General features: G+C 45.7%; 1 protein-coding gene and 1 non-coding gene across 3 annotated transcripts in view; both read left to right on the forward strand.

The window, feature by feature from the left end:
- Nucleotides 1–25,278, forward strand: part of PTCD3 (pentatricopeptide repeat domain 3) — a 26,602-nt gene extending 1,324 nt beyond the window's left edge. Inside the window, exons 2-24 of one of the 2 annotated variants that reach the window (XM_027860454.1) lie at nt 1,675–1,727; nt 1,843–1,879; nt 4,993–5,038; nt 6,087–6,155; nt 6,637–6,741; nt 7,154–7,277; nt 10,173–10,285; nt 12,705–12,781; nt 13,464–13,551; nt 13,639–13,699; nt 13,934–14,016; nt 14,676–14,820; nt 16,458–16,508; nt 17,946–18,035; nt 19,352–19,380; nt 19,890–19,996; nt 20,537–20,615; nt 20,705–20,795; nt 22,248–22,333; nt 22,709–22,854; nt 24,061–24,102; nt 24,210–24,368; nt 25,098–25,278. In XM_027860454.1, the coding sequence (XP_027716255.1) occupies nt 1,675–1,727; nt 1,843–1,879; nt 4,993–5,038; nt 6,087–6,155; nt 6,637–6,741; nt 7,154–7,277; nt 10,173–10,285; nt 12,705–12,781; nt 13,464–13,551; nt 13,639–13,699; nt 13,934–14,016; nt 14,676–14,820; nt 16,458–16,508; nt 17,946–18,035; nt 19,352–19,380; nt 19,890–19,996; nt 20,537–20,615; nt 20,705–20,795; nt 22,248–22,333; nt 22,709–22,854; nt 24,061–24,102; nt 24,210–24,368; nt 25,098–25,167 (1,951 nt within the window). In that variant the 3' untranslated portion in view covers nt 25,168–25,278. The other variant, XM_027860455.1, reaches the window with a different exon arrangement.
- On the forward strand, nt 23,358–23,494 carry LOC114041840. Its single transcript, XR_003568949.1, has one exon. It is a non-coding gene; the product is annotated as a small nucleolar RNA SNORD94 (small nucleolar RNA).

Raw genomic sequence — 25,278 nt, forward strand, 5'->3', positions numbered from 1 at the left:
GCCTGTAAAATCAGCTGGAGAAGGAAATGTCAAACCTCTCCAGTGTCTCTGCCAAGAAAACCCCAAATGGGCTCATAAAGAGTCAGACACAACTGAAAAGATTGAAGAAAATCAGGATAGTACTACTTATTGTGGCTGTCCTACCAGGCTATTATAAGGAAAATGCTTTGTAAACTGTCAAGTACTCCATGAATATGAGCTGTGCATTTATACTTGGAGCCACAGTGCTCAAAGAAATAAATTTCTAATGTTGGAATTACAGTAGAAGAGAAAGTTCCTGACTTCCATCGTAGTCATAGGTATTAGCAACCACCTGGACTCAACAGTTTGCTGAATTGTAAAGATGCCATTTAGATAAAGGATTAGACATGAGAACGATATGTACGCTCTGATACTTTTAAATGAATAAATTCTATTAACAGTAGGTTGAGATTTCTGGGAACATCCCCAGTTACATCTGCCTAGGCTGTCCCTACGGTATAGAGACAGTTTTTGGTGGAAGATTTCCTAGAATGAACTTTTTACAAAGTCACAAAGGGAGATTTTGTAGCAGTAGGAAGTCTGCCCCTCAATCAGAATGTAACTTCCATAGAATCTAATAGGTGAAATGCAGTGGGTGATCCTGAGTGACTTAGTACAAATGTTAGGATCAGATATTACAATATAAGTGGATTTTGAAACCTACCATCTTCATTGGAATAGCAGTTATGGCATAAAGGCATCATAGTACAGTGGAAAGAACTTGGGCTTTAGAAGACCTGCCTTCAGACCCTGCTTGTTTGTTACTGCCTGTGTAACCTGGAAGTCAGTTACTTAGCCTCTCTAGGCCTCAGTTTCATAATCTGTAAAATGAAGGCATTTAGACTAGATGTGTACACAGGTAGGTGGTGATACAGATAGAATGCTGGACTTGGAGTCATTGAGACTGAAGGTCAAATCTTGTTTCACAACAGTGTGCCTGGGCAACTTCACCCAGCCTCAGTTTCCTCATCTATAAAGTGGGGATAATAACGATATTGTACCTACTTATAGTGTTTTTGTGAGGATCAAACGAGGTAATATATGTAAAAAGCATTTTACAAACCTTAAAAGTCCCATATAAATTTTAGCTGTTGTTAAGTAGCTTCTGAGTTATCATTTAGCTTTAAGTCTGAACTACATAAATAGTATTTTTGTCAACTTATTCACATCCCAGAAGTAAATTTGGCATTTTTGCCCACTGATTAAATCACTCTACTGTCACAAATATTAATAAGACATTCTTTGGTTTTATTGTTGGTTTGTCTAATGAGATCACCTTTCCAAATTTTGAATAGCAAGATTTTATGTTACCATTTTTTAATCACACAAATAACTCAAAACATGGATCTGTGAATATAACACAAAATAAACTGAAGTCAGTGTGGTACATACCAAACTTTTTTAGTAGGAGGGGCTTAGAAGAGCAGAGTTCTTGTCCAGGCTGTGCCATCTGGGAAAAGGAACTCCTCTTTTCTAGGCAGCAGGGGGTTGGATTAGACACTTTACCAAGATGTGTTTCAATACTAACATTCTAGGAACTAAACAGTTCCATCATGCATGTTGGTGTAGATAACTTCAGAGTGGAAAGTTTGACATAGTTGACCTTCAGCGCTTCAGTGATGAACATGTCATGTTCATCTGTGTTTTATACAGGCTTTATTCTGGAAGCTCATCCCTCCCAGGAGCAGCAGGAGCTGATCTTCCAGGTATGATACCTTCAGTGTGCCAGTGGCATCATTTTGGCCTCAAGGCATTTTGGAATTGTACTTAGCTATTTTATTGAGAGAAGTTAAGTCATTGGTTTTCATTCTGTTCTTCAAGGTTCTGAAGAAGTGGTCATTCCAAAGAGAAGAACTTGGTAAGTGGTGCTGCCATCTGAAGATAGTGATCGTTCTGACTTGGAAGAAATGTCAAGGTGATCTGTGGAGTCAAATGTAGGGTCAGCATTTGTGTAATATTTGTTGCTCTGTAGTGGTGACACCCATTTAAGAGTCCATGACAAAGAATCGAAAGGATTCGCTTCTGGTGCTGATCCCACCATTTGTTGACCCAGTGTTTCTCTGAATATAAAGCGACTAGGCCACATTTGGCAGTCTTGGGCACAGAAGGATGGCCATATAGCAAACCTAGTTTAAAATAACCTGAGAGGCCAGTTTATTTCTAGGAACATCCTGATGATTCAGCTTCCTTCTGGTCTTTCCAGGACCAACCTGGAACCAAGTCAGACCTGAGAATATTCATGTAACTGTTACCTGCTTTGGATCCCCATCTTCAAAACACAGGTTGAAGCATAAGCATCTTTCACGCTGTCCTCATAACTTTAAAATAGAGCCAAGTTAAGCCCCAGCTGAGTGGCCGTTGTTGTGCTTGGTCCTCCCAGGTAGCATCTGAGGCCAAGGTTTCATGAAATAGAGCCCAAACCGATCCTTGATGGGGAGGTGGGTGTGGATTAGATGTAATGGAAAGAACAGTAGATCTTAGAGCACAGTGACTTGGGTTTGAATTCCAGCTCTGATGATTAGTAGCTTTGTAACCATAAGTCAATCACTTATACTTTCTGGGCCTTAGTTTACCATTTTGTAGATGAAATCCATACTGCTTGAGCTACCTACCTTACAAGGTTATTGTGAGGTAAGCATTTCGTGAATCTTAAAATGTGTGATTATTATTTTTGTTATAAGTATCACTGGACCTTTCCATCTCACTTGAAGCTTAAACCTATCTGTGTTATCCCCCTATTAGAATGTCTTAAGTTTCCTTTTGTATTTCCAACCTTGGCGAAGTGCTTTGCATACAGTAAGCACATAGTAAGTGCTTTTTTTCATTCATTCTTAAAGTCCTTGAGTGTCACGAGCAAAGCTGTGGAGGTAGGAATTAGGATGGGGGGAATGGGGTGTGGACTGCTGAAACTTTGCTGGCTAGGAAAAAGTCACTGTGTTAGAACAATAAAAAAGTGAAGTTAAATAGTAAAGGAGGGCCTGTTGGTATCAAAGTAAGGGCTTGTGACTTAGAATCTTAACATTTTTGACCTATGAAATACCAGAGAAATAATTTAGTCCAGTTTTGTTTTACAGATCAGTAAGTCGAACCCAAAGAGGCTGCAACTTCCTCAAAGTCACAAGACCATTAAGTGGTAGTGGTGGGTTTGTTCTAATCAATAGGAATTGTAGGCTTCCAACGTAATAAAAGCTGACCTCAGAAATGATTAATTTATTAATGGAGTGAGGTCAAGGAGTTTGGAGGCAAAGAGACTAATTATGCTAGGGTTGCAATAATCCATACTAATTTGGGGACCAGTAACAGATTTTAACTTCATCATCTGTTCCATCGTTGGCTGCAACCTGAAAAGATGGCTAATTTGCTTTGATACTTATGCTAAGATGACACTTTTCTATTCCCAAGCTGAAACAACATAGAAAAGACTTTTTTTCTTGAGAAAAGGATGATGAGATGTAATAAAAAGTTAGTAAACTGTGAGCTGATTTAAAGAAATTTAGTTTACCTATAATTATTTACATTTCTTAAACCTTCCTCTTAGCCTGTTGTCATATTGGTAAACAGTTGCTTTATACTTACAGTTTGAAAGGGGATATAGAAAGAAATTAGAATCAGATTTCATATCAAAGGTGAAAGCAGTTAGTTTCTCCAGAAGGCAACAGTTCAGTGAGTGTTATTTAGTAGCTGATGCCATTAGTGCTAAGGAGATAGGTAGGGCCCAGTAGGTCAGAGGGTGCCGCCTAACAACCAGGAGGTGTGAATGGCAGCTTTGACAGCCATGCCATAAAGAGGAGGGTGAGCGGACTGACTGAATTCATCATTTTGTGTAGATTTAGTATTCATTCCACAGGCATTTAATGCCTGCTAGTTACTTACTGTAAGTCACTGATCCGGGGTGAGGCAATCTCTTAAGAATCTAAGTTGCAGAGAAGGTGCTGAACTGCATTAGTGAAGGAAGCTTCTTCCCCTGGGACTTGTGTCCACCGATGAAATCCCAGGTCTGATCCCCTTCCCTTTGTGTACAAGATTGCTGAATCCATCTTTGGCAGAGAGGTGATGGACCAGAGGTGCAGAATGACATGGACAATATAGGTCACAACTGGTATATACATTTATTTGGCTTCACTTAAACTTATTTGTTACACAGGAGGGCTTTGGGGGGGAAGTGAGAGGTCACTATGATAGAGAAACATAAAGAAAATGTAGGTGAGCACACAGGCAGTTTTAGAAGATAAGCAATGTAGTGTGGTACTGCTGGGTTTAATACATGCTTAGAAAAAAACAAGCTGTACATCATAAATTCACAGTTTCATATGTAATTCTTTTTTTTTCCTGGTCTTTGCATGTGGTTATTTTCACATATGATGTTGATCAAGAGTATTTTAAAAAAGGAAAGAAAATTTGGAGTGAGGTCATGGCTGAAAATTGCCTAGTATAAGTCATTCATTTTGCTCTGCCCTAAGGTGCTTGCCAGCTCAGAAGGGGAAGGAGGTAATCATTGCCACTCTGTATGTGTCTCACAATTTGTTCATTATTATGAATAAAGTAAAGCGGGTAGTCTTCTTCTCCCCATTTTACAGATGAGGTAACTGAAGCACAGAGTGGGTATGTGATTTGACCAGAGTTGCACAGCTAAGAAAGTGTCTGAGGCAGTATTCAGACTCAGTTCTTCCTGATCCTGGGTTTTGTCCTCTGCCACCTAGTTTCCCCATAGAAATTGTTTTTGGGTGGCCTGTGATTCCTTTTACTGCTTTTCCTATTGTTTTTCCCTTACTGCATTCTCTGCCCTTTTTTCTCGTGGATTACTGCAAAATGAGATATGACTGTAGTTCAGAGAGTGAATTCATACTGTGACCACTTCTGCCAGACAAATGGGAACAGACCTAAGGCCAGATTCCCTTGGATTACTTGGTGAAGGGACAAAACTAGTTTTCATGTTAAATTGTATTTCCATGTTTTAATTCTCATTTTTAGGGATAATACAGCAGTTCTTCAAGCTCTGGCATCCACCACCCAGAGGGTAAGTAGTATTTTTTGGATGCTTCATCTAAGCTGTGCAGTAATGCTTTTAGTAATAGTGAGACTTCCATTTCATGAGCTTATTTCTACACAGTTATTCTATTTCATAATTTTCACATCTAATAGAGAATCAACCCGTTTCTAAAGCACTTTTTCCTCATCAAGTCTGTGGAGTCAGTAATTGAAGTATCATTATCCACATTTCAGTGATGAGTGTCCCTGGAGCATGGAGAAGTTAAGGTCTTTGTGCATGGTAGAAAAGCTAGTAAGGACCAGAACTTCGAGTCTAACCCAGGTCTTTGACGAGCTCTCGGCCTGGGCCCTGAAGGGGAGAGCCACCTTTCTCACAGAGGAGCATCACCGCAACTTAACAGACTGATTTGTACTATTTGTTATAAAGCAGAATTGCTGAAGCACACTTCTTTTGGACTGGATTAATGATTTATGTCCTCACGTTAAAAATCCATAAACTATACGTAGATGCTTTTGACTGTCCGTTCAGAAAAAATACTTCATGTTCTAGACTAGCCATTCCGCTGTGGGAAGACCCAATGTTTCCCAACATAACAGAGTTTAGGCCTCCCTTGTTTCTCACGTAGCGCCAGGAGCCACACTGGGAAGTACACCAGGGAAGTACATGCCAGGAGTACACCAGGAAAGCCAAGTCTGTTTTGAAGTCCTGAGAAAGTTCATGCCCCAGACCACGGAAGGGAAGGTTTGGGAATCTGGTTTCCCAGAGAGCCCCAATACTTGTCCAATATTGAAGTTTCTTGTCCTCTCCAGCGAAGGCAAACATTTAGAGATCATACGCCAACTTTTCTTAACTGCTTGTATATAGTGCCCCAAAATGTGTCCTGATATTGAATTGTTCTTAATGCTTGGTTTAATGGCCACACTCACTGATTTTGCTCCTCATTGGGAATTTCCACATTGAGTCTCAAGTCCTCCGCTTTAAAGCAAAGTGGTAAAAATTTCAGAATCTCCTTTGGAGTAAATTGATTATCACCAGAATGATGAAACTAAAGAGGCTTAATCTGTCTTCTCCCCAGGATCCTACAGCCGCCCATTACATATTCCAGGATGATCCTTTCCTCACCCCAGTCACGTCTTCAGAAGCCGTGAGTGTTTTCATATAACCTTGTTGTATCCCAGTCCCTGGGGTGGTGGGGGTGGTGAGCCAGCTGTGGTGTGTAATAAGACTTGTCACTCAGCCTTATCCACAAGTACAGGTGCTGAATGGTAACATTCCAGAATGTGATTGCAATTGTTTTAGGGACAATTGGCACTGAAATGGAAAGGTGTGAAAGGTAGAGAAGATCTTGTGGCAAGGGACCCAGTGAGAAGGCTTCTTTATGGTCAGGTCAGATACCTGAGCACGTTTGGAGTCAGCTAGAAAGGGGGAAGAGACTAAGTGGTGAATTTATATTCATTGATGTAATCAAGGTGGTCCTGTATTTTTTTTCTCTGTCCTCTATTAATAATAAGGAATGATGAAAAAAAGATTCTGAAAAACGCGATTAATTTTTCTTCCTTACCCTTTGAACCTAAATAAAAATGAATACCAGCTAATGTCTAAATCTGCCTCTTTTTTTTATACAGCGTATGTTTTTATTGGCAAAGGATTCTGGAAAGAATGCAGCAAAATATGTTATTAATACATATCCCAAATTTTTTGAGAAGGATATAGCTGGACCGCATATACCGGTAGGTAGAGCTTGGTCATTTCCCATTCTAGATAAGTTTATTTTGAGGTTTTCTTTGAGATGATCACTATTTGCCTAGTCATTGAGGAGAAATCTTCTAAAAGCATTGTGCTGAGTTGGATAGCAGAGGGAGCAGAAGAGAGATTCCTCTACTCTTAAATACTTTATTCTCCTCTTTTTTAGTAAGAAAAAAGAGGTGGTGTGATTACAAGGTGACAGAGGTAGTCAGTAACTAGCAGATAACTTTGCAGGTAACTTTCAGCAAGTTTTCAAGGAACACATGGACTCGAGGTCCTTTTCCAAGATGCTTATCTGGTGGAGGAGAGAGGGAAACCTTGACAGTTCTTGGAGAGTTGAACCCCTGAAACCTGACTGGGCAGTTCTCATCCCCCTAACATCTGGCCTGTTTTTAGTGCCTGATGCCTGAGTACTTGGACCCTCAGCTTGAAGAAGTAAGTGAGGCTGCCCTCCAGGAGCGCATCCGGCTTCACAGAGTCAAAGCCTCTGTGGACATGTTTGACCAGCTCCTTCAAGCAGGTAACAACATTTTAAATTACCTCAGCTCTTAGGAAAGAGGCCCCAAGCTCCTCTACCTGACCTTTTTCTCACCTGCTGAGTTAGTGTGCTGCTTCTCAAATTTCTCCTGTGATGTTCTGAATCGGGAGCTTTTCCAGGGTACGGACTGGCTTTTGCCTTTCTTTGAATACCCAGTGCTTAGCATAACACCTGGCATACAGGGGGTGCTTAATACATGTTTAGTGGCTGACTGAAGACTACAGTGACAAAGAAGCGACCCAGACCCATGTACATCGTGTTGTCCTGGGGCATTTCAGAGCAGTAGTTCTGTGACCAGCTCTCTGGCAGTTTGCTTCATTGTGCCAGTGGTTATTTGCATCCAGACTGCCCTGTGTCCTGTAGCAGGCCTGGACCGTTACTTGTATAGTTTGGGAAGGGTGATTGAAAGGCTTTTTAAAAGTGACAATAGAAATGGCCAAACAGAAAATAGCATCCGACTCTCCCGTGGCCGCATCGGCATTTTCAGCCAGCATGGAAGAGGGATGGTGATTTTTGAAGGTGGAGGAAGAGAAGCTTTTCCTTCTGTCAGAATAATGACGGCAGGGAGTTAGAAGACCGGGTCCTTCTTGTAACCCTTGCCAATCGCTTTCCTCAGAGTTAAGGCTCAGACAGAGCCTTAGTTTCCTTCTTTGTAAAATAAGAGTACTGAGACTTCCCCTTCATGTCTTGGAAGATTACTTACAATGATTATCAAATGGTTCTATCTTGGCCATAGATCTTAGGGTTTAGAGCCAGAAAGGACCCTAAAGAGCCCCCTTCTTGTTTAGATGAAGAAACCGAGACCCCGAAGAGCGAGCCCATTTTCACTACCCTTTTTATGTCCAGAGCACGATCATCCCTCTAGTCACCTAGGTTTGCGGCCTTGAAAACATTTTTCCACCGGTCCCTCCCCCTCCCCAACCTCTTCGGTTGCCAGATAGAAGTGTGCCTTCTATTTCTACCACCTCTTTCCCATTTATGCTTGTCCATTAGTCCCTGTGGATTCATTTACCATCACTGCAGAGAACCCGTGAATCTGTGTCGCCCTCCTGAGTTCCAGTCCCCTCTTGCCAGTTAGTGTGAAATCCTATGGATTTCATGGAGGCATCTCAGCTCTCCGTGCTGACTTGAGTGATAACCTGACTCCTCCATCCCTCCAGTCTGTGTTTTAGGGGAGGGGGTACCAGATCCCTCCCGGGTATAGATTGAGCCAAATTAAGATGTAATTGGGCGGTAGTGTGCCCCCACAGGGATCCTTACGTACTGTTCTGTGGCCCATTTCTATTGGAGTTGGACACCATTGGACTAGATGACCTCGGAGTTCCCTTTCAGTTCTAAAGTTACATTCCTTCATCAAAAATGGAATCTGTTACTTTCTCCCCCAAACCCACCTCTCCTCTTCTCATGATGACGTCTGTTGTGGGCACTGCCGTTCTTCCATACTTGAGTCCTTAACCTCAGAGTCCTTTCTGATTCATCCCTCTCCCTTAATCCCCATATCCAGGCAGGTGCCAAGACTGGTTAGTTCCGTCTCTCCACCACTCAGCTGCTGCCCTACTTCAGGCCTTCTCACCTTCCCCCAGCATTCTTATCAAACTCTAGCCTACACCCTGTTCTCCTCTTCACCACTGCCTCTGCCTTCAAAATTCCTTCGGAATCTTCACCAGAAAGTCTTTCCCGTTCCCCAGATCCCCAAATCCCCAAATGCCCTCCGTCCTCGCATTTATTTTGCCTATATTTAGAAAAAGTACTTTTTGATTCTCCCATTAGACTCTAAGCTCCTGCAGAGTAGTGATTGTTTCATTCTTTATATTTACATACTCAAGGCCTGGTGCTTAGTAGGCTATTAATAAATGCATGTTGATTGTTGGATTGATTGATTTTCTTTGAATTCATATCCCTAGACTGGGATCTCTGGGTCAAAGGCTATAGATGATTTTTAGTCACTTTCTTAGCATAACTCCAAATTGCTTTCCAGAGTAGTCTGACCATTTGAGAGGTCCTCCAGTATATTAGCTAGGCTGTCTTTCTGCAGTCCTCTCCAATGTTGTCTTTGGGCATCTTTTGTCAGTTTTGCCAACGGGTTGAGTTTTGGATGAATTCTTAGTTGTTTTATTAGTAGATTGGAGCCATTTTTCATATGGCTGCCATTTCATAATTCTTATTTTGAGAGCTGTTTATTCATATCCTTTGACTGTTATAAGCTGTGGATTAGTTCTTGGTCTTATATAATAATTCCATCTGTGTCTTGGGTGCCTTTACCCAGAGATATGGTTTCTTCTCTTATCCTAGGTGCCTAGAGACTTTGATCTTGCCTTTCAGTTAATGAAATCCAAATAGGCTATTTGATCTTCCACAATTTCCCTTCCCCCTTGTTCATTTAAGAACTGCTCCCCTGGCCCTAGCTGTGTTGCTAGTTTTAGCCAATAATAATTGCTGTGCTTTTTGTACATCACTTTACAGATCCTCACAACAGCAGCTCCTGTGTTGTAACATGATTTGAGCTCTGGAAGGAGGCTTCTCTGGCTCTTGTGTTTTTCCACCATCCACAGGGACTGCTTGTCATTGTGTCTTTCACTCTTGAGCTTGCACCATGCTTTGCACATAGGTGCTTAATAACTATTGAATTAGAGTCAGAGAGACCTGCGCTCAGGCCCTTGCTCTGGGGCAGATCATTTTGTGACCAGAATAATTTTGTGATTTGGTCTAGGCCTCCTGTAGAATGGAGTGGGCATAGCAACTTGCCAGGACTATTGCAAGGAAAATGCTTTACAATCTTAAAAAGGGCAGTTATAAAACGTTGGCATTCAGAAGTGTAGTTGGCAGCAGGGTGCTTGGGTGCTTTCCCGTTTCATGGCCTCTTTTGTTTGCTTGTAGGGACTTCTGTATCTTTGGAAACAGCCAACAGCCTCTTAGATCTGCTGTGTTACTATGGTGACCAAGAGCCTCCACGAGAAGAGCAACCTCATCAAATTGATGAATCAGAATTGGTAAAGATCAGCACATTGGGCTTTGGGGTAGCTTGGGGGCTGCCATTATTTGCAGTGGGGAAAGCTCAGAAATGTTCCCAGTAAACACAGAAGTAAAGCAAGGATCACACTTCCTCACACAGTTTTTGTTAGCAATAGCAGTGAACTGAGATGAAAAAAATTAAAGACAGAGCAGACAAAATGAGCCATTTTCACTGATGAGCTGACAGCTTACTCAGAAAACCACAGAATCACTAGAGGAAACTAATTGAGACGACTGCTACCTTTGGTAAAATAAGATAATCTATAAATACACAAAAATCAATAGCATTCCTAAATGTCAGTAATAAAAATCTGTGAGAAAATAGAAAAGGAAATCTTGGAATAACTACAAAATGCTACAGAAGTTTCTGAGAGTCTGCTAAATTACACTCAAAAATTGTCTAAGTACAGTTGCAAATTCCTTCTTTAGAATTGCTTTTGGAATTTTAGAAAGTTTTTAAGTAGCTGTAACTCCCTGCCCTGCTTGGGCTTGGACCTGAGCACACGGGTATAGGGCTCTCACAGTGGCCTTGGGTTTGACTCGCTGACCTGGCCAAAGGCCAGTTGGGCATCTCAAAGCTGTGTGAAACAGGTCTTGTGACTTTGTGGGTTCTGATTCCATCTCTGTGATGAGTTTGTTATGTACCCTTAGATCATGTTTCTTCCCTGTGTTTCAGTCTCTTTAGACAGGGTGTCCCAGAAGTCTTCGTGTCATTTTAAGCATTTATGGTGTTAGTCTATAAGGAGACTTTGGGGACACCTTGTCTTTGTAACCAGAAAAGGGCACCATTTTCCCCTGCCTTCTGTCACTGAATTATAGGCTTTATACCCTTGAACAGGTTGGCTTTTGACCAACTTCTGCTGGTCACCGAAATAGGAGGCTTCCCTGTCTGCAGATTTGCTATCACTGCCGGTGCCCTTGTGACGGAGCAGTGAGGAAGTACTCTTAAATTTCCCCCCCCCCCCCCAAAAAAAACCCCACAAAAAACACAAAAACCCTGAACAAAACAAAATACACCTCTGTCTTCCAAGAACCCTGTGTCATCCTGAGGAGATTCCTTTGTCTTCTCTAAAGATGTAAACAACCTGATTCAGACACTTAAATACAAGTTTAGTTAAATCTGTTTACTTTGCTCCTGACACTTGACTGAAAAGGGGACCTGAGCAAAATGAGAAGCTGAAATAGGTGGTAAAGCAGGAGTGGCTTTGAATTTGGGACCATTGGAGGAGAGGGGTACTTAGCGGTGGCTAGCCAGTGAGGGAAAGGTGTTGCAGTGAAGAGCTTTGGGTAGTTGGGCCTCTGGGACATGGGTGCCAGGTTGGTGCTGAAGGCAGGCTTGAGGCACAGAATGGAAACTGCTTCTCAGTTTTGCCTGGGCTGTGCTCTGCCCGTCTCCTGTCCTGGTGGTGCCTGTGGAGTAACGTTAAGAGACTGTGCCCAGACTCGGGCATCCCTGCAGCAGCCAACAGCAGTGGCCTTCTTTGCTGGCATGTTTGGTTTGGCTCAGAAGCTAGTCAGTGAATATAAGATTTTATTATTATTTTAAATTCTATTTTCTTTTGAAAGTAACAACTTAAGCAATCAGGAGACAGACTGTACAGGGAGACAGTGTGGGGTACAAAGAACTGATTTGGAGCCTAGCTGTTTTTGCTTACTCTCTCCATGTGAGTCAGCTCCCTCATTTCTTTTCATTTGCCAATCCAAGCTATTCTCAACTCAGACCTCCCCACACCTGCCATCTTAGATGCAGGCCTTCTCTTCTGGCTTCTCCTTCCTGCCTCCCCTAACCAGCCAGAGCTTCCCCTGAGCTCAGACCAGTCCTTGCCCTGGGCAGCTTGCTCTCGGGGCAGCCAGGATCACCGAAGCTCCAGGGTTTTCTGCTCTTTCCTCCTCCCTCGCCCAGGTTCAGCGTCTTTCTTTCCTTGTGAGGTTGCCTGGCTTGGTTATCTCTTGGTTGGCTCCATGAGAGCTTACCCAGTGAGAAGCAGGGGAGCCTTTAGCGTGAGAAGCAGGGGAGCCTTTAGCATCAGCAGCCAGGGCCCTTTGAGTTTGTTCGTTGTTCAGGAAGAAAGACAACACAAGGAGCATCTGCTCATAGAGGAGAGGGGACGAAGTCGCTTTATGGCTACTTTTTCACCGTGTTTGGGGGTTTTCCCCACTTTTTAGTGACATTCACATTGAGATCACACTTTAGATTTAGAAACGTCTTCTCTCATGACTTGTAATGAAGGAAGTACACAAGTTTTAACCCCTGTTTACAGGTGAGGAAGTTGGAGGCCAGTGCTGGCCTCATGACTGTGAGACAAGTGGACATGCTCCCCTAACCCTGGGCCTGGGCTCCTCACTCTCATTGTTGGCTCTCACCTGCACTCTTATTTCTGGTGGTGTCTGTTTCAGGAGGAAGCAGAAGAAAAACCAGCCCAGAAGGGGTCCAGACAGAAAGTGGCTACATCGCAGCCCAAGATCACCTGGAGGTGGGTGTGTCACCATGTGTGGAGTCACAGAAAGTGGTGCAAGGGCATGACCTTTTTAAGGCGGAAAACTTAGGGGAGCTCTGAAAAGACCATGAGCTATACACACATTGTCGATCTCTGAGAGTGCTTGTAGTGTGCCTTTGGGAGCCTTTTCAGCCTGTGATAAGGGGCTCATCTCCAAACAGAAGGCTGTGCTCATGACTGAAGCTCAAGTTGTCTTTTTTTTTTTTTTTTTTTTTTAAATAAAAATAACACACTTTAGTTCCACTCATACTGTTCTTTGTTATCTGTCTGTGATAGAACAGCACCTCAGCCTTTTCTAAAGCGCCTCCCTTTGTTCTAAATAGTGCTGTGTGCTATGTGCCCTATGATCTGAGCCCCAAACCAGAGCATGTTGATGTCTCCTGCACCTGCAGCTTCTGGGTTAGCCAGTGAGAGCATGCACGCACACACAGAGGGCCTGACGGTGTAGGTGCCAGGCTTCCCCCACCCTCAAACAGCTGCTGTGGGAAAGCAGAGAGGGTGTACCTGGCATCATCCCCGCTTGATGAGAAAACCAAGGCCAGAGAGGCCCACTCAAGGAGAGGGCTTGAGCATGAGGACAGTCCCGGGGCTGTCCTGGGTTGGTTTGGCTCTGCCGCTGTTTACAGCCTCTTCACGTGTGATTTCTTCTTTAATCTAGAGCAAACAACAGTGCAGAGAGAATTTTCGACCTAATGCCAGAGAAAAACGCTCATTCCTATTGCGCGATGATCCGAGGAATGGCCAAGGTAGGCGAAGGGCCGCCCCCTGTTCTCTGCTCCCTCTGCCCCTTGTCTCCTGCTGACTGGGCTTCCTTTTCTCCTGCCCCTGTCTAGTATCATGCCAACGAGAAGGCCTTCAGCATGTACACGGACTTACTGAACAGCCGGCTCCAGGGTGAGTGCTGCTTAGGAGAGTGTAGAGGGGACACGGACGGATGCTCTGATAAAAAAACTGTCTGTCGGTCACTGGATGAAAGCACGAGGTCTGATTTCAGGCTTGAGGCGGGCGGGGGAACTCAGAAGAGCTCAGACTGGATTACCTCAGCAAGATAACCCTTTGCTTCCTCCTCCGTCGTCATCTCACCCACTTTCATCTTCATCCCCAGAACTTTTTTTCTGCTTTTCACAGCTGATGTTCATACCTTCAATGCACTGATTGAAGCTTCAGCCTCAGTGAAAGACAGATATGAAGATAAATGGAATCTCATATTGGTAAAGTTGTTTTATCTTCTAGCAGTTTGTGTGAAATATTGTAGGTGACCTGAAAATTCCATTTCCGTTTTTAACATTGTAATAATGATGAATTCCATTGCAAATGAGAACTAAATGATGGTGACAGAGTTGGTGATGGTGATGGTAGAACAGGGATAATTCATGAACAAATGAAACTTGATTCAGAAGACCTGGGTTAGTTTCCTCTCACTGATATTGAATGATTGAACATGTGCCATCCTGGACATTATAGAAATGGAAAAAATAGCCCTCCCATGTTTCCCTTTCTTGGAAAGGCTGCTGTTTGGAGTGTGCGTGGCTGACCCTTCCTGTGTGTTGGGCAGTCCAGAGGAAAAGCAGCGTAAGGAGAGGACGCTTGAGTACGGCCATCACTGCTTGCTCAGTTCTGATCAACAGGTGGAATGCTGGCTTTGGGGGTACTCACTCAGTGACTTTTAATGTAGGGGCAAAGCAGATACCACAAGAAATGTAAACAAAGAAAGTAAACCATTCTTGGACAAACCAAAATCCAGTTGTAATAAAGGAGCTTAATTTGGCTCTGTAGATGCCAGAGTCATCACCCAGAGCACTGTGGATGTGCTTGAACCTCAGGCTTCTCCCTCCCTCACTTGCCACTGTCTTGGTCTTGATTCCACTAGGATTTGTTGAGACAAATGGCTGAACAAAAGGTGAAACCAAATCTCCAAACATTTAACGCCATTCTTCGGACCCTTAGGAAAATGGGTTCCTTTGGGAGAATTCCTGCCTTGCAGACCCTGTGTGAAATGAAAGCCCTCAAGATAGGTGAGTGGGAGTCCTGCAAGTTGACCCAAAGAGCCCCGGATTGGGACGTAGTGTTGGCTTTGACAGCCAGCTCTGGTTATGTAGTAGTCCCACATATTCCTTTTTGGTTTTGATTTACTGTTGTTAACAAATACTAAGTGAAGAAGCATGGCATGGTGGGTCAGAAGTGTGGAAGGCCTGCTTCTGGTATCTCCATCCTTCAGCTCTCTGTGCCCATGGCAGGACCCTAAGTTTAAAAGAAGGCCCTCACTGGTCTGCCTTGGTGGTGAGGGTTCCTCTTTAGGAACTCTTTATACCAGTGAAATTGCAGGTGTAGTCTGGAAGAAACATGCCAGGGTCTGCCAGGGCCCTCCCCCTGTTGTTCCGGGCCTGGTGGCAGACTGGAAAACCAGCTTCAGTGTGTATGTGTCTGTATTTTCAGGGTACCTCGTGGCATTAGTGCTTCAAGAACTAGTGGAACCACATTCATACATCTCCTGGACCCACAGAAATGCCATGTTGTAGCTGATGTGGGTTCCTTGGTACATCGGAATTGCTTAGAAATTCTCCCATCTGGGTTGGGGTCTGGACCCCAGAAAGGAAAAACCCTGGACTTTCCCACATGGCCAAATATCTGGCTTCTGCCTGAGGCTATAATCCCATCAGCTGGTCTTTCCTCGGGGCTACACCCAATCTCCCAATTCTCTGTTACCCTTAACCTAGCTTAGTCCTCCATTGTCTTACCTTTCTGTGGCCCCCAGCCACTTCCCACCCTTAATCCTAGCTAGCCTTGGCCACCTGGCCCAGGTCCCTGGCATTCTATTACCTCAGTTCACTCAGACTACTTGGCCACTCCTGGATCTCTCCCACCTTCTTTCTGTATGTAAAGTCCATCTTGTCTCCATTAAGGTGCTCAGATTCTTAAAATCTAGCCAGTAGCTCACTAATGTTCAAACTCCTTAAGGGTCTGCCCAATATGATGGATGTTCTAATAAACCTTGTCTTTGCCTGGGAAAAAAAAAGAAATCTCCCATCTGGAAGCTATAGCGACTTCTGGCTTCTTTGGCCGGAATAAGGTCTGCTTTTCTCATTGCTCTTAGAGCTCCTTGGGCCTGGCATTGCACTAGAGTAAGTGTCAGCCTAGTGTTGGTGTCCTCAGAGATGCCACGGCACAGCCCCTGATCCACCAGCTGTGCCCGTGCACTTGTCCTGAATTGTGTCTGCTGTGTGGCACTACCTAGAAACGCTTGTGCCCAGAGCAGCTCACTGTTCATTTGGACCCCCTGGATTGCTGTAGAGTTAACAGTCAAAGCATTCATATGGAACAGAACTCCTCCCCCAGCTTTCCGCTTAGACTAGAAACCCATAACTGTTCGTACCTATTTTTTACCGTGTTTACCTGTGTCCCAGCTTCATGGTGTGGTTAGCACAGCCTTGGCTTTGTGAATAGAAAGCAGTGAGTATTTTGGAAAGAAGACCAGACTAGAAGCCAAGAGGCTTCTCTCTCCCCTCACTCACTGTATAACTAGGTAAGTCATGTGACCTACCGCGGCAGTCTGTGAGGAGAACATTTTGTGAAGTGTAAGTGTCCTATAAACATCAGTTATTACAACTTAATTCTTTATTTTTTGTTTTATCCCCTTTCTGGCAATTTTGAGAACCTTCACTTTCAACGTATCACTATATACTTGAGATGTTTTACAAATCCGGTACGTATAACCTTATGTTGTGTCTGTCTGTAGAAACTTTAAAAATGCTGAGAATGCCAACAGTAATTAAACAGACTCAGTGAGCTTCTGGATGTGGTTACTTCTAGAGCAGTGTGTGAGTACCAGGCTGCTTGTCATTAACTGTGTCTGTGTTTAAGGTGAGAGTGAGTGGGAGTGGGAGGAAGGAACCTTTACTCCTGCCTCGACCTCCTTAGGGTATATTTCTAATGATGAGATCACAGAGCCAAAAGATGTAAATAGCTTCTTGACTTTACTTGCATATGAATTATAATTTTTGACCTGCTATTAAAGTACCTTTTTTTTTTTTCTTGCTTAGGCAGTTGGGGTTAAGTGACTTGCCCAGGGTCACACAGCTAGTAAGTGTCAAGTGTTTGGTCTGAGGCTGGATTTGAACTCAGGGCTGGTGCTCTATGCACTGCACCACCTAGCTGCCCCTAAAGTAACTTTTTTTAATGAGAGATTTTTCACTTTGAGTTCCATTAAAATAGTATCTTGTGGTTTATGCACCTCTGCAAAGTGTTAACATATTCCTGCTCGTCCTGTTTTATGCTGCCCAGAGCAGTACTAGACTGTGGAGTTTAAAATGTCACCTTGTACTCTTAAGAAGCAGTCGCTTGTTCCCAAGCAACACTGGTGGCCCTTGTAGTAACATAGGGGTAAAGCAGGAAGACCACCATCATTGCTTTAACTTGATCCAGTTCTGGAAATGCTTGTTATAGCAATAGGACAAGGAAGAGAAATTGGGAGAATGAGCTGAGGCAGAGAAGAAGCCGAGTGACCCCTTTGGCGGAGGACATGACTTACTTAGAGAACTCCAGGGAGTGATCAAAAAAATTCATGGAAACAATAACTTCAGTAAAGTAGTATCATATAACCCACCTCTTGTACCTTATTAACAAAACCAAGTGTGAAGGAGATACCAAAAAAACATGTCATTAATTATGAGTGCAGACTGTCAAACTATCGGGGTGCAGATACCAAGACACACATGAATCATATGAATATAACTAGAAAACACTCTTTATAGAATTAAAGATAGACCCAGATAATTGGAGAGAGATTAATTGCTCATTGTTGGACCATGCCAATACAATAAAAATGACAGAGTTACCTGAATTCCTTTATGGATTCAGTGCTTTACTAGTTACAGTTACCAGGTTAAATTTTAATTACACAAAAAACTCATGCTGTATATTGAGGGAGGAAAGGGCAAAACTACATAACAGAAGTCCAGCGTTTGTGTACCTTCTGTGTTTTCCTTTACATATTGAAATGCTTGTTTTTTTGTATTTATTAAATTCATAATTCTTTAAGATGAAAAAAGTAGAAATACATCCCATTTTAATTGGTGCCACAAGGTTGGAGGGACCAACCAAAGTTCTTAAAAGAAATTGTTACGCTTCACTTGTTCCGCAGCCCCAGCTGTCAAAATCTCCTCTAGTTATTTCTGTGACATCATCAGTGAGCTCCAGGGCAAGAAGCTGTGTGTACAGGACCTGGACGATGGTGAGTCCGTAGACTGTCAAATGGCCTCCCTCTGTCCCATGTCGTCCCCCCGCCCCCAGCTCCTGCCCCTGCCACTTAGCACTGTTTGCAGGGAAGATGCCACTAGAACATTTCAGCTGAGGAAGTTCTCTAAGGGTGGAATTACTTTGTTTTTAATGTTTTTTTAATTTTTAATAAAATAATTTTAATAAATTTAATTTAAAATTTTTCTTTTCTTTTTAAATCTTGAGTTCCAGATTCCCTCCCTCCCTTCCCTGCCCACTGAGAAGGCAAATACTATGATATCAATTATACATCTGAAATCATGCAAAACATTTCCATATTAGTCATTGCCCCCAGTTCATCAGTTCCCTCTGGAGGTCGGCAGCACTTTTTCCTCATGAGTCCTTTGGAATTGTCTTGGATTGCAGCCAAGTCATTGCTCTTGATGTGTGCAATGTTCTCCTGGTCCAGCTCACTTCACTTTGCATCAGTACATACGAGTCTTCCCGGGTTTTTCTGAAATAATCCCCCTCATCATTTCTTACAGCGCAACACTATTCTGTCATAATCATGCCCCAGTCATTCTCCAATTAAGGAGCATCCCCTCAATTTTCTAATTCTTTGCCACCACCAAAAAAAAAAAAAGGCTGCTGTGAATGTTTTTATAAATAGAGGTCCTTTTCCCTTTCCTTTGATCTCTTTGGGATGCAGACCTAGTCTCGGTGTTTCCGGGTCACCGGGGATGTACAGCTTTGTGGCCCTTTGGGCATCTTTCCAAATTGTTCTCCCGAGTGGTTGGACGAGTTCACAGATCCACCAGTAGTTCATTCATGGACCTGTTTTCCCCCATCCCTTCCAGCACTTGTCCTTTCTGATAGGTGTGAGCTGGTACCTCTGAGTTGTTTTAATTTGCCTTTCTCTATAATCAGCAGTAGTTTAGAGCTTTTCTTCATGTGACTGTAAATAGCTTTGATTTCTTCTCGAAACTGCCTGTTGATATCCTTTGACCATTTATCATTTGGGGAATAGCTCTTATTTTTATAAGTTTGACTCAGTTCCCTCTGTATTTGAGGAATGAGGCTTTTATCAGTAGTGCTTCACTGTCTCTGGTACCTTTTAGGGCAGTGTAGTTTCCATGATTATCTCTGTCTTTGCTCTTGCTTTGACTCAGATCGTGATTACTGGGAAGGAATTTTTAACAAATCGAATTAATGTGTCTTGTGGCTTATGTCGCTTTTTACTAGACTACTCGGCATTGTTTGTTAGATAAAAATTTTAAAGGATATTTCGTCTATGCTGACCGGGGTTAAGACAAGCCCTGTATTTCTTTTCAGGCCACTTTTTTCTGTCTGCTATGAAGGTGGTAAGTATGTTTCTTGCTAGTTTCCTGTTTCCAGAGAAGACCCTGCTCTCCCTCAGACTCACAACCTTTCCTACTCTTTGCTTCCCATTCCATTATTAGTTTTTCTTCCACGCTAGTCTGTTTCAAATTCTGAGGGTCAGATTCTGGTCCGCTGTCCCCAGCTGAGCAGGCCTTGATTCTGGTGCGAGGCCAGCTGTGCCCCGTCTGGAGAAGCTCAGCTCCAGGCTGGCCCAAGCAGGGCCAGTGGAAGGGGCAGTGCCCCCACACCCCTCACCAAGAGAGGCCGTCTTGTGTTGTTTTTCTGAGGCCAAGTCTCCCCACCTCTCCTGGGCTGGAAGTGCAGCGGCCGCATTCTGATTAGTGCGGCACCGTGGGCCAGGCCGCCCGCCCTCCCTCGACGGCCTTAGTGCTCGGGGTGCTGGCCTGAGACCCCCCCCCCACGGGTGGGATTGGGGGACATTACAGACACGTGCCGCCAGCTCTGTGCTCATCACCCCCCACTGTTGCAGTGTTTCATGCTGAAAGACCTTGACCTCGCCTACCAAGTCCACAGCATCTTAAGGACCGGTGACAATTGGAAGCTGCTTGGGGATTCCTTTCAGAATTCCTTCTATTAGTAAGTCGGGTGATGCAAACGCGAGCATTGGTTCTTTTGTGTTCCTTTTATTCTGTGTTTGCCTGTTCCGCTAAGGCACACGGGACGGCAGGGTTAAAGCAGACTCTTGTAAGTCCTCCAGACAGGGTCAGGGCAGGCATGCTGTCGAGAGAGAAGAGCGAAAAGCCTGGCTCACCACGTTCCAGACTCTTATTGTCTGGAAAGATTTTGGCAAGCTGGCGCGTGTCCAGAGGGCGGCAGATGACGTTTAGCACTTGACTGGCTGGGGTTCGGGAGGGGGAGGAGAGGCCAAACTTAGTGAAAGCGTGGAAGCAGCAGTCTCGGGATTCGTCCCTGGAGGCCTCCCCCTGTGCAGAGGTCAGTCAGGCCCAGGCTTGTAGAAAGTATTCCTGTACAGCAGCACAGCTTCTGGGGCCTCCTCCCCTGGCACGTGCCGCGCACACCTGTCCCGGGCGGCCGTGGCCACAGCTGGGGCCCCGAGCTCGCGTCCTGCAGAGTGGCGTCAAGCGCCTAGAGAAGGGTGTCGTCCTCTTCCTGCAGCCACAAGTTCTTCAGTCTTCTGTGCCTGATGGAGCAAGTGGATGTCACTTTGAAGTGGTACAGGGAGCTGATCCCTTCCGTGAGTGTCGCTTGTTTGTCACTTTTCTCTGTCTTGACAAGTTCACGTCCCACACTCTCAGAATGGGAAGGTGTGTTCCTCTTTCTCAGGTCTGCTTTCCTCACTCGCACCTCCTGATGAATCTTCTCCGGGCCCTGGATGTGGGGAGCCGCTTAGAAATGATCCCCGAGATCTGGAGAGGTAAATAAGGCTTGTGCCCCTGGCCCATCCTGGGGTATGCTCGGGTTAGTCTGTGTGTTCTCGGGCCCGGCCTGAACAGAGGCCAGCTGAGCGCTCGGCTGCCTTGTTGACGAGGGAAGCTCTCATCGTTCAGTTAGGACATCCAGACACAGGGACCTAAAGAAGCCCTCCCCGTATGGGCATGTGTTACTGTGGGCCCGCGGGGAGGCCTGTGATCTGACAGCCGTCTGCAGAGAGCTGAGATGTTGTCACATCCTCCCTCAGAGGAGGAATTGGGTGGTTCTGTCTGGGCCCTGGGGCAGAACCAGAAGGCGATGGTAGAAGTTGCAGAGGGGCTGGTTTAGGCTGATGTCAGGGAAGACTGACAGCTGCCCCCAGCCAGTCAGAAGCTGGGGGTGCAAGGCCAGAATTCTATGGGCAGGACATGGAGCTCCTCTGAGCTTGTTTCCTCCTTTAAGGTGAGAGGCCAAGGCTTTTCCAGTGTGAAAGTCTTAGGATGATGTTCCCTGACCACCAAGAGTTATTGAAATAAGGTGGCAGCTGTGTGGCAGAGTGGATAGGGCTCCAGGCCAGAAGTCAGAACGACCCGAGTTCAGATCTGGCCTCAGATTAACCCTGGTCTAATTGTCTGCCTTAGTCTCCTCTGCTGCAAAAGAGGGATAAAAATAACACCTACTTCTCAGGGTGTTTTTAAGGATCAAGTTAGTGAACACGTCCAGTGCTTAGCCCTGTGCCAAGCCAATGATAGGCATTAAATAAATGGTCGTTATTGTTGGGCAGCTAGGTGGCACAGTAGAGAACCAAGACAGGAGTCGAGAAGGCCTATCTTTGTGAGCTCAAATCTGGCCTCAGACACTTACTGGTTGTGTGACCTTGGGCAAGTCACTTAACCTTAACCTTCTTTGCCTCGGTTTCCTCATCTGTAACATGAGCGGGAGAAGAAATAACAAAACGCTCCTGTATCTTTGCCAAGAAAACCCCCAATGGGGTCACAGTTGGACACGACTGAAATGACTGAACAACATCGTCGTTATTCGTGTTATTATTGCTGTCGTCACGAGTATCTGGGAGTTGGACTGTAGGAGACTGGTGGCATAGCTGTTGCGGCCGACGGGAGGGTAGCCTGTGTGTTCTGTGCTGGGTGCGCAGAGCAGCCATGGTGGGGGCTTTGTCCAGAAGCCGTCTGCCGGGTGACACGGGCACATCATGCCCTGTGTTCCTCAAGGAGCAAGGGGAAATTTCAGGCATTTAGTTCTTTTTGGTTTCCCCCATTCCTCTTTTTTTTTTTTTTTTCTGGGAACTTAGGGGCAGGCTATCGAACTGAACTTGGTGCTTTTGCACCCTTTCCTGCCTGAAAAATAGGGGTGGTGGAATTTGCTAGGTAACTAGTCAGTGGAGATGGCCATGCAGGGTAGCCGTTTTCATTTCTAGTTGTGTCTCTTTTGTTCCAAGATTGCAGAGAATTTGGTCTCAGCCAGCGGAATGATCTGAGGGAAGAAATCCTGGAGCTGATGGCCAGAGAGAAGCATCCCCCGGAGGTAGGGTGACAGCAGCATCCTCCTTGCTTTAGCGTCCCACATCTCAGGCGACCCACGCTTCCGTCTTCTCTGTGTCTGGGATGTGCATGGCAGTGTTGAGCTCTCCCCTCCCCAAGGTCAGGTGGGGGGGTGATCTTAGGTGTCTGCGTGTGCTCCCCTGGGGAGAGAGAGGAAATGGCCTTCAGCTTTCCTGGCCGCAGAAGCAGATGCTGGCGTTAAAACCGGGGCTGCCCAGTGTCCAGGCAGCACGTCGTCATTTTGTGCCTCAGTTTCTCCCTCTGTAAAGCGAGCATACTCCTTCCCAGAGTGGTTGTGGGTTGTCATGAACAAAGCCGGCATGGCACGTGGGTTGTGCTGATGACCACTTGTTCTCAGCTCCAGGGAGCATTTGCTGACTGTGCTGCTGATATTAAATCTACGTATGAAAATGACGGAGGCAGGGTCTTGCAGGAGTGGCCCACCGGCCCCATGAATTGTATTGCTGTCCTCCTCCTGAGGGGTGGCAGGACCCAGGAGGCCTGGTGAGTACAACCCCGTCTGTCCGTCGTTGTGTTTGGGTGCTTCTGAGGGTCTGAGATGCAGGTGTAGGAGGGGGTAGTATTCTGTTTTTCAAAAAAAAAAAAAAAGACTCCTTCAGTATCCACAGTTCTGCCAGACAAAGGCATCTAATGGCCGGCCTTTGTGCATCTGTGACGCATTTAGGACATCCCGTTTGACTGCCCCTCCACAGCCAGGGGTCCCCCCCGGTGTGTCACTGCATGTTAGGCACATTTAACAGATGGGAAGACCGTGGCTCGGAGCAGGGAGGGATCAGCTGCTTGGGTGGCGCAGGAGTGCTGGCGCTCTTTCCGCTGCCCTGCCGGGCCGGTGTTCTCTGTGTGTGTCCGGGGTCTGCTCACAAGCTGGACTTTGGCTTGAAGGGCCAGTTAAGGTTGTCCTCGGCGTCGCTGCTGTGCGTGCTCTTTGAGGTTGGCTGTTGCTGTGCTGGATCAGGCCGATGGCCTCGGCAGGCGCTCCGTGAGGGCAGGCTGTGATGATTGGCGCAGGGGTACGGACCTCAGCTGAATCATGGGAGCTGAATGTAGGTGTGGCTCTGTCCTCCTGCATGTGGCAGGTGGATGGGAAGCACTTACATGAAACTGGTGCCTAAATCTGAGCCTCGTCTGCGGGCTAATGTCGAGTGCGGGCTGTGGTCCTCGGTGGACTCCAGCCTCAGACTCCTGAGCCGCTGCTGGGGGGGGGGGGGGGGCGGGGGGGGGGGGGTGGGGTTTTGGGGGGGGGTTGCCGGGGCCCAGGGGGGGGGGGGGGGGGGGGGGGGGGGGTCGATGCGGAGTGGTCTGGTTTTCAGGTGTGTGTTGTCTGGCTCCAGTTGTGCTGCATGTTTGACACAGCTCTAGAGTGTGAGCTGCTTAGGAGGAAGGATTGTTTCCTTCTTTGTACTGGTATCCCTAGTGCCCGCCACAGAGTAGAGGCTTCACAGACGTTGGGTGACAGCAGTAAACAAGCTGTTCTAACTCAAAATGGACCTGCCCGCACCTGCTGGGGCTGGCCGCCTTTGTCTTCCCCTCCTCCCTTCACAGGACAGACAGTCCTGGCATCTTTGACCTGTTTAACTGTCTCCCATCCCTATCTGTCAGGTTGAAATACCATTGTGGGCTCTTTAGGGACTGCCTCTGTGAAAGCCCCTGGGCCGGGCCCTGAAGGAGCCATAATCTTCTCTCAAACAGGCAAATGTTGGAGAATTTCAAGAAGCACAACAGAATCCCCAGGTGAGTTCCAGTGACCTGGCCTAACCAGTACTCCAGGGATTTTCTGTCGTCTTCAGTGGGCGGGCATGGAAGGCATGGGAACAGCTCACATGAGTTCTCTGTTTCAGAACCACGCTGATGAATGAATTCATGAACAGTGCGAAGGAAAACCATAATCCTGTCCGGGCTGTGCAGCTGGTGAAGCTGGCCCACACTCTGGGCTTAGCCATTTGTGAGCCCCTCACCCAGATAGTACTGGCTGAGTTTGACGTCTCCAAGGAGCAGAAGTAAGGGCTCCCTTTCCTCTTTTCTTTTCACCCCCAAGTCCAGCAAGTAATTGTTAAGCCCCTGCTACGTGGGAGCATTGCTGGGGAGAAGGTGGGTGATCCTGGTCCTCGAGCTTCTGCAGGCACAGCCAGAAATCAAGATAAAGACCTCTGGCTGGAGTGGGGGGAGCGTCTGCTGACACAGGAGCTTTGTGACTTTGGGCTTCCCCATGGGGGCTCAGGGGCAAAGTTGCTAATAAACAAAGTTGCCAGATTAGAGGGGATCCCCAAGATCCATTCTGTCTCTCTCTCTCTCTCCCCTCCCCATGATCTTTTATCAAGAAAGGCTTATTGAAGGGAGTGACAGACTCCTGGCCTAGTATATGCAGAGATACCTTGCTTAGGATCATGATTACTCCTGGAGTCTTTAACGGTCCCCTGGTTATTCAGTTAATTTTTTTAATACATTTTTATTGATGTCTTATTTCTTACAACATAGTTTCCTCCAGTCTCTCTCCTCCTCCCCCTAGCACCATTTAATCAATAGTATTTCTCAGTACGTTTTTAATTGAATAAAAAAAGTCCAATTTTAATATGCACTTGAGGCAGGGTGGTAGGGACAGGAGTTCAGTCTTAGCATACTGCCAGAGTCCCCAGACCACTGTGATTTGTCACCACGTTTGAGGACAGCTCACACATGATTGGGGATGACAGGAACCCCCAGGGAGCTGTTGGTTTTGTTCCTTGCAGAAAAGCCCTGGAAGACTTAGCGGGGACAACCAGTGACAGCGACAGCAGCAGCAGCAGCGACAGCGAGTGAGGGTTGACGTCACTCCCCAAGCCCCTGAAGCTTCGCTGGATCCAGAGCTGAATCAGGCAGGGGAGGGGGTGGAGCGGCGGGCACGTGGGAATAAATGCCCTGTGTCCATCC

This window comes from Vombatus ursinus, unplaced genomic scaffold (assembly GCF_900497805.2).
Source record: "Vombatus ursinus unplaced genomic scaffold, bare-nosed wombat genome assembly UNPS02014181.1, whole genome shotgun sequence".
In the NCBI taxonomy this organism is placed as follows: Eukaryota; Metazoa; Chordata; class Mammalia; order Diprotodontia; family Vombatidae; genus Vombatus; species Vombatus ursinus.